The 9,056-nt window shown below is 33.4% G+C and overlaps 1 protein-coding gene across 1 annotated transcript in view; it reads left to right on the forward strand.

The window, feature by feature from the left end:
• The window catches only part of FBXL17 (F-box and leucine rich repeat protein 17), a 270,206-nt gene extending 261,655 nt beyond the window's left edge, over positions 1–8,551 (forward strand). The window contains exon 9 of the mRNA XM_062017981.1: positions 6,803–8,551. Within this exon, the coding sequence (XP_061873965.1) occupies positions 6,803–6,940 (138 nt within the window). The 3' untranslated portion in view covers positions 6,941–8,551. The remainder of the gene's footprint in view (positions 1–6,802) is intronic.
• The last annotated feature ends 505 nt before the right edge of the window (positions 8,552–9,056 follow it).

A 9,056-nucleotide genomic window follows, 5' to 3' on the forward strand; every position in this document is an offset into this window, starting at 1 on the left:
TTAAGAAAAACTCTATAGCACTTATTTTCCTTTAAATCACTATAATTTGTTCAAGCTACGTTGCTACATATTAAAAAGGATGTGCTGTATTTTTTTAAGTTTTATGTGTATAACGTAGGAGCTGCAATTGATAGATCTGTCTATGAATAATAAACATTTTAAATTCATAAAATCTGTGAATACCATTAGAAGGAAGTTACAGTTACCCTTGCTAACCCCCAACAAAAGAAAAATAGCATTTATTACACTTTATTTTTTAATACAACAATTTTAAAAGACTGAACAATACTTTCCCTGCCCCCCAGCTAACTACATAACAAATCCATTACGCTTGTGAATGAAAGCATCTGCTAAAATGTGAAACAGGATTCTTTACACAAAGTGAACATTCTGTACTTCTGGTTTAACTGTTTCTTCAACAAAAGATTTTTATCTTACAGGCTGATAGTTCAGCAACAAATTCCTTGGTGGAAGATAAAATCTTCCAGAGTCAATGAGTCTGTACTTGTTTTTAAATGACAACCACCTGACTATGTCATATTGAAAAAGAAAGATGGGCCCTCAGGTACTGATCAATGGTTCAAAATCGGGATAAGGCCAACTATTAAGCAAAAATGCAATGAAAGTAGTCATCATTTTGATGATAAAAAGAGAAAGACATTTTTTTAGAAGCATTATGCCCTGGAACTTTTTTGCCAGATAGCAAAAATCATTGTGAATGATTTCTCTGATAGTTTTGCATGCCATGATTTTGACAAGTATTGCAATTGTGTACAGAAATTGCTGTTAATGTGGCAGAATAGGAAGATAGATATTCAGTGCTATTAATTCAACAGGCAAAAAGTAATCTGAAAGAATATTTGCCACTATATAAATAAATATTGTCATCTCACTAGATATGGGTCTTTATTCATTTGAATTTTTATAAGTAAGAACAAAGCAATGCACAGAGTTTCATCATAAATTCAAAATGTCTATGACACTGGTAATATTTTTATATTGAATACTAACACTAATATTTTTACCTTGAAATCTTATCTAGATGGTGTCTGGACAAAGATCGTGTGGTTGAAATGAATAGAATTGGCAAAACCAACCACCTAAACTAAAATGCTTCTTTGGAATTATTTCTCTAATAGAAAAGTAAACCCTCAAAATAAGCAAGGGGAATTGAGAATGAAACCTTTATTCACTTACACAATTTTAATATTCAATATTGTGTTGACAGTAATGATTAGGATAACAAGCTCTGAAATGATGTCTCTCCTAGAAAACTATGCAAAGACCTGGTATGGATTATTTTGTTAGTTTGCATTAATGCACTGACTGCAGCATTCAAGCAGGGACTAGCAGTTTGAGGCAATAGCATTCACCTGTATAAACAACCACAGTAAATTTCATCCCTCTAGGACTCTGCCTTTCTGTTGAGATTTAAGCAAAAAACATTGCTGCATTTTCTGAAAAGCTTCCAGAAGTGCTACCATTGGCTAGTACAAGATTTCTGTGTACTGTTTATTTCACTTAGCAGGGCAGAAAAGATTACAGGTCACCTACTCCTTCACTTTTCCAAATGTAAGTTGGAAATTAATTGCTAAGATTTAACACAATTAAGTTGTCGAATGTCATGATAATAACAGTACCTCAAACTGTACTTGTCAATTTCATTATTTATGAGTCTACAGAAACAATGTTTGTATGTATGTGCATGTGTGCTCTTTTTTTTTGTTCTGAAATCGTAAGGGACTTTATTTGGACTACAGGATATTGTGCTAATATTGGTAGTGGTGTTACTTTATTAAAGTCCTAAACAAAGGTTCTGCCCCTGGGCATGAGGGCAGTCATTGAAACTCTTTGGAATATCTCTGCCTTAGCCAATTAAGTGCACTTCACACAAAATGTTTACAGAAATCTTTAATTTTTTTATGGCTACAGGCAACAGTTATAATTGGGCCACCTGAGAATATAATTCATTCCACTATTAGCAGAAGAAAAATCAAACAAAGTGTACTTGTTATAAGACATTGACTAGAGGAAGCAAACTAGGACTTGAGAAGAGAGAGTATGCGTGAAAATATGATGGTTCGTAACTCCAAGTGTGTATATTTTCTATTTTATTGTTAAAACATTAGAGAAATTGGAACAAAAGATGTGTCCAAAATCCAACATTATGGGTACAGACAATGACTATAGAGACTTTTCTTTGTCCGCTACTTACAGATTTGGCTTTCTTGTAATACTATGTATTCAGAGACAGAAATGCACACAAATTCCAGTTATCAAACATCATCTGTGTGACAGTCCTCAGAATCTTTTGATGTGAATGTTACTTCTCACCTGCCAACATTTCCCTAACATTCTTTACAAGTACTATATTTCTAAAATTAAGCTAGTAGTTCTACATATTATTAATGCCTTAGTGCACAGATGCTGCAGACTAACCTTATTACAACCTAGTCTGCTACTTTTTATTTTTATAATGACTGGCCTATAAAATTACATAGCTCAAGATACCTACCTGTATTTTCCTCAGAAGGAGAGTGCCCATGATGTCAGCACACTCCAAAATGAGCTATCCACATACATTTTCCAAGAGCTAGGTTAGATACTATGTAAAAATTATTTCAGCTGTCCTTCACTGTATGAACCACTGAAGAGCATAGGCAAGTTTTCCTTGAGGGCTTGGTTGGTTGTCAGGTTTTTTAGTTATATGGCTGGTTATGGATTTCAGTTACTAGCTTGGAATGGAGATAATCTTTTCTTTTCAGTTATCAAGTTAAATGGATGTTAAGCTTTCCCTTACATAGGAAACTTTTTAGATTAACAGTGAATACATCTTCATTATGTAGAGCAGTATAAAACTTGCAGTTCAGCTCTACTCTCCATTTTCACTACTGCTCTAAACAACACAACACAGACATGCTTGGTACACTTTCATAGCTGTAGAATCAGACCTGCGTAGGAGGAGTTTTTGAGTCAGTGGGCAGTCTTACAATTCTTAGAGGTATAGTAGAGGAGTTCTCTCAGTTAAAACCAAAGATTTTGTCTTTAAGCAAAAAGAATTCAAAGTTATGACTTCAATTGAGTTAAAAGGAGGTGATACCATCTGGTCCTGCCGATTTCTATAACCCATCTTCTCTGTTGTTTTTTTTTAATTTATCTTTGGCCTGGAATAAATTTTTATTTCAGCAAATAAAATTCAGTTTCAAACCAGTCTTTGTTGTTTTCTTTTGTTTTCTTTTTTCCTTTGATGACCAGGATTCACACAAACCTATTACTTTAACTCCTCAGGACTGCATCCTTTCATTATGTGTTAAAATATAATTGAAAGGTATTCTAATTCAAATGAATGATTATATATTAAGTAATCTGATATATCTTCAGACAGCAGTCTTCCTTTTGACAACTCAAAAGATGAAGATTAATGAAAGTTCTGTTGAAGAAAAAGATAACATTTTAAAGCATATTATGATGGAAGATTTTTAGGTTTCATTCATTGAACAAAATTGTTCAAGCTCAGAAGGGAAAATTACTCTGTGTATGAATTTATTTTGGGAATCGCATTCAGTAAATTTATTTTATCACCAGCCAGCCTCCATCTTAACAAAGAGACAGAACCTTGTGTTCTAATAGGCACAAGACTTCTTTTCATCTTAATCCTACCATTAGGGGAACTGATGACAAGGATGTTAAGGGAGAAGACTTTGATATTACTTATTCAATAACAAAGAACAAAATTTTATTTCTCTATTTTCCTGCCTTTTAGATAGTACATTTTTAGTCCAATACTATATAAAGTTTAAAATACAAAAAATTTTGCATTATTTTACTGTGCAACCTAACTTTGAAAATATTCTGATGGGGGATCATTTGTGGTTTTAGTTGTCCACTTTTGTTTCTCATCATGGGATCAATATAGGTTATCCCACTGCCAAATCATATCCATTTCCTCTATCTTCTGTTGCATCATCTAACACTGGATTTATTTTGTCCAGTATTGTTTTTAACTATTTGCTTAATCTTAAGTTTACACTTGACTTAAAGTTACCTGTATTTGATCATTTATCACTTGCATGATAGGATGATTTTTTTCCTATAGCATGAGAGTAGACACAATTTTTTAAACTGAAAGTAAATTTTTTCTGTAACTGTTATGGTTCTAAATATGTACATGGGATTTGTCATTACTTTGAAGCTTAATACCACTGAAGTTAGTGTCTAGGATCAAAGTGATAATCTAAGGTGTCATTTAACACTCCAGCAAAAATGCAGAAAACCTTCCACTATTCAGGTTTTGGCCTTAAAACAGCTGATTTTGTCAGTCTCTACAATCTATTCTATGTTCTACAATCATTTTTACTTGCCTCCTGCATGCTTGTATTTGTTTTGTAACTCTGGCACTCAATACCAAAAATTTTCTTTTCCTGTTTAGTAAAGTAGGAACAGCTCTGAGTAAAAATTGTTTTAAATATTATTTTATCCAGTAGTAATTCTATTATCAAAAATTTAGGATGAATGCCTAGTGCTAGATGCTTTGTCATTGATTTCTTCATAGGTTTTAAGATTGAAGGCTACCACTGTGAATTCATTTTTCTTCCTGATACCAAGACTGTATCTTCTGTAGATGTGTTCAGTCCTGAGTCAAAGACACTAGGACACGTCCACTGAGACATGGAGATCATAACCTATCTCCTTGTGTTTCAACATCATCTTTGTAACAAATTTCCCTTATTGTTTTATGAAATAGAAAATCTACTTATAATACTAGCTGTAAAGCCATCGTATCCATGTTATTGTAACAAGAGAAGTCCAAAAGGTATGTGCCAAATCAATGTAACCTCTATCTGCTAGTGGTATTTGCAGCTCTCCAGTAGATAAACAATATCTCTTAACTTTCTTAAGTTTCCCATTAAGAGAGAGCAAGATGCGCACCTATCCATGGAAAGCATCTTTGTTGTAGCCATGTTAACCATTAAAAGTAGTTTCTGGTAGTACAATAGATTCTGTCATGGCTCTTTGCACCACAAATCTGAAGAGAAGAGGCTTTTGACTATTTTTGAAAAGGCAAAAAGTAGCAAGTACTGCTACTTTAGAGGAGTCTTTCCTTTCATGCAATATATCTGTGAAGTGTTGCTGACATTTTGAAAGTATATATTCAGGTGTAAATATCAAATATTTTGAGGATTTATGCTGTCTTTGATTTCATTTTGATTTATGAAGTCACTTCTTGTTTTTCTGCACTAGAAGATGTTACTGTAATGTAGTAATTTGCCAAAAAAGTACAGTTTGGGCTATGAAGGGAAGCTAAACCAGTTTTCTATCCAAGTCAGTCTCAGCTAGATGAAACTTCCAATGAAGATTGAATGTTTCAGAACTAGATATTAAACCTTTCATTTATCCTTGTCATTGAGTGCAATCACTGTTCAGAAGGATACACTCATTATATTTTAAGGACAAAAATATTATTACATACTGTGGTCACTCTGCTTCTAACTACTGTTCCCATGATGGATATGTGTAATGGTGGTAAATATTTTAGTCTGGTTTTTATTACTTTTGGCTTTCAATGTGAAACATCATGGGGAAAAAAAGCAAATGGGGTATCAGTTGTACATCCTGCTGATCCAGATGATTCACTATTTAAATGTAGTATCAATGTATTTTTAAATGCCCGAGTGTTCAGGAGAGATTTGAAAGAGAGCTACCTAGAATTTATGGTTCTTAGGTTAATCTTTTCATTATCTAAAAGCTGAAGGAAGCTGTCAACTTCTGTAATGTGAATGGCAATAATCTTAAAAATAATAGACACATTAATACCCTTGCAGCACTGTGATTGTAAAGGTGTTAGGTCTAGCTAGGCTTGTCTTATTGCCTTGTCTAATCAAGAATAAAGGTGCTATCTTTGATGTCTAGGATTCAGGAGGGACATCCGAGTCCTGAAAAGCTTGTATGTTTTAATTTTTGATCCCACCATTTCTACCCACAATCCCTTTGCAAGTTGCTAGCTTCATACCAAAAGACTAAAAAAAAACCCAGACTTCTACTGGTGATGTATGTGAAGACATAAAGGACTTTGAACCTTTGGAAAAATCACCTATATTGGTAGTTGCTAAAATTGAGATACCTATAATAAAAACTAGTTTTCATTCTTCTCCCCATGTTATCTCCTGAATTTCATTGTAACCAGATTGACAGCTACCATGATGTGGAAATTCATTTCAGTATGGTTAATTGTGTATTTATATGTAAAAGAATAAGTGTGTCGTAAATTAATTAATAGATGTGATAAATTTTCACTTCCCAAAGCCAGGAAACCTTACATTTCAAACCTATGTCTGCTTGAGTGAGTTTGAATAAATATGCTTCTATTTCAAGATAGAAATCTGCTAGTCTGGGCAGCACTTCTTTAAACAGGATGGCTTTTCTTTGAATAAGCCAAGCATGGAATTAAAATAGTTTAATAGATTGTTAAACACTGTTGCAATTTTCTAAACAAAGCTGTTTTCAAATGAAGACTACTTGTCTTTCCTGTTTGCTTTCAATCAGAAGTAATCAGATAGTATTTACCAGAATGTTATATAAAACTTCTGTCTTTACAATAAAATCAAGGCATACTTTTTCTTATTTTTATCTGTAACAGAACACTATGTTTTGTAAATTTTTGTATTTTTGCACCCAGATATGTAGCATCAATGAAAGGCCCAATCCTTCAGGAGTCCTGAGCTTGATCATTCACTTAGTTCACATAATGTTGCCCTTTTTATTTACTTTTAGCACATCACAGATTTTTCTGTTTTGCTTGCAGGTGAATGAAGCCACAGTGGAGCAACTAGTGCAGCAGTATCCACATATAACCTTCAGTACTGTACTACAGGATTGCAAGAGGACATTGGAACGAGCTTATCAAATGGGCTGGACACCTAATATGTCTACTGCCTCTTAACCTCCTATACCAACGTGACAGTTCCACTCTGCTGCATTCAGTAGATTTAATGGGGATTGCAGAGTGTTCACAACCTTTTATATGATGCAATATAATTGTGAGTTTACAGAGGTTACAGTAAAACAGCAAAAGCTGTACACTATCTTTAATGTACTATACATCAAACTACTAATATTGAAGTAAATTTTAGAAATGCATCATATTTTTGTTTGCATAAAAGGTCTAAAAGCCTTTGGCAAATTTCTTGAAGTGGATTCCTACTATTTCTCTGGATAGTTTGAGTTATAGAACATGTTAAGTTTGTTTTCCTCTGTTTACTTTGCCTTGGTCATGTGTATTTCCTTTGATTTTTAAATGGCAACTCAGTGCTAACACTAGTGCAGTTCATCAGCAGACGCCTGTGTTGAACTCAGTGCTTATTATTTACTAAAGCTATCCCAGGACCTTTGAGATGCATAATAAGAAAATCTACCAAAAATTGTGATTTTCTTATAAACATCTTGCTAATTACACCAATCATAAATCAGAAGTCTTAGTAAATGATGGTAGTGACAGATGTAATATTTGATGGACAATCTTAATTCTTTCTGTCAGTCAACAGAATGTTTTTATTATTTTTTTTTTTCTTTAGAAAGTAGGAGATGGCATAGACATTTACCAGTCTTTCTGCCTTGGCATCTTTGAGAGTTTCTAAAGTGAACTTGTCTGCTCTGACTATGTTGTTACTTTGATGAGTTGGGAAACTCAGATGAATGGGTATAAGCCAATAGTATGATTCATTTCCTCTGTGGTTGTTATTTGGCAGCAGATACCACAATGCAAAGACTGCTTACCTTGAGAAGGCCATCTAAACATGAGTCCCATCATGGGTATCGTTTTGTAGGATCAGATGCTTTATAATACAGTGTATGTAAGATAATATCCAGAGTAAATACTTAAAATTATTAATTTTCTAGTTGTCACATAGCATTCTAAGGAGCTACATTTGACAAGGGGATAGCGAAAGTACAGACATTGCAGCTTCAATTTGCATTAACTTTTGGTGTATTACCATTTGGTTCAGAATATTTTTAGGTGTATAACACTGGGTTTGTTAAAGTGTTACAGCATTTAATCCAAAGAAATGCTGAAGCTTCAGCTGAAGAGTTGCCATTATTGACAAAATGTTTTGCTAATACAGAAAGTCTAATGCACCATAACGTAGATGCTTGTTTAGTATGGCTGTATAACTCTCTGTAAAACTCGTTTGCTGATTTACATAACATTTTTTACAACAGAAACATCAGCTCACAGTAATTCCAGTGAGGATGTTGAACGTTTTCTTACTAGCCTTTTAAAAATGGGGATGAACTAATTTCTCTGAAAAAAAAAATATATATAGTAAAGTTTTTGTTATAAATAAGTGGTAAATACATGTGAACATGTGTAATGCTAAGCTTTTTATTCACTGAAAAATGGCAACAATATTTTCAGAATTAAAGCAAATTGATTATATTGCAGATATAGTACAGAATCTCGGTCATTTTTTCAGTTAATGTCTTTTTCTGAGTGCGTTAAAACTATTCACACAATTTGTAAGTTTCTATTTTTTCTCGAAGCCTTTGACCTTGCAATGGGATTAATAAAAGAAAAAAGAAAAGATGTGATATTCTAATTATCTGCGCCATTAACTGTACTTAAACTATGCTAAGAGAAAGACTGAAGTCTCTATCCTTGAATATGCAGAACTCTCCTGGACATGATCCTGAGCAAAGTGATCCAAGCTGGCTCTCTAGTGAGTATCAGAGTTTGACTAGATGACCTCCAGAGATCTTTTTAAATCTAAAATACTCTGTAACTCTGAAATTTTTTGATATATTATGGATCTAGTTGATCATCTCATTTCACTTGTGCCACTATGTAGAAGTACTTTCAGTATTTTTCCATTTTACTGACTATTCAACATCTGTCTCTTAATTTTCTAAACATATTCATCCTTTATAGGAAAAGGAAAAAGCTATTGCCTCTTTTAAAATGAAAAATTATCCCTCTTTTCTCTTACTCAGAACTTGACAGTGGATTAAAAGACTCAGATACAGCTTACACATTGGATTTCCTAGCTTCCAACAGACCTACT

This window comes from Colius striatus, chromosome Z (assembly GCF_028858725.1).
Source record: "Colius striatus isolate bColStr4 chromosome Z, bColStr4.1.hap1, whole genome shotgun sequence".
NCBI classification, from domain to species: domain Eukaryota; kingdom Metazoa; phylum Chordata; class Aves; order Coliiformes; family Coliidae; genus Colius; species Colius striatus.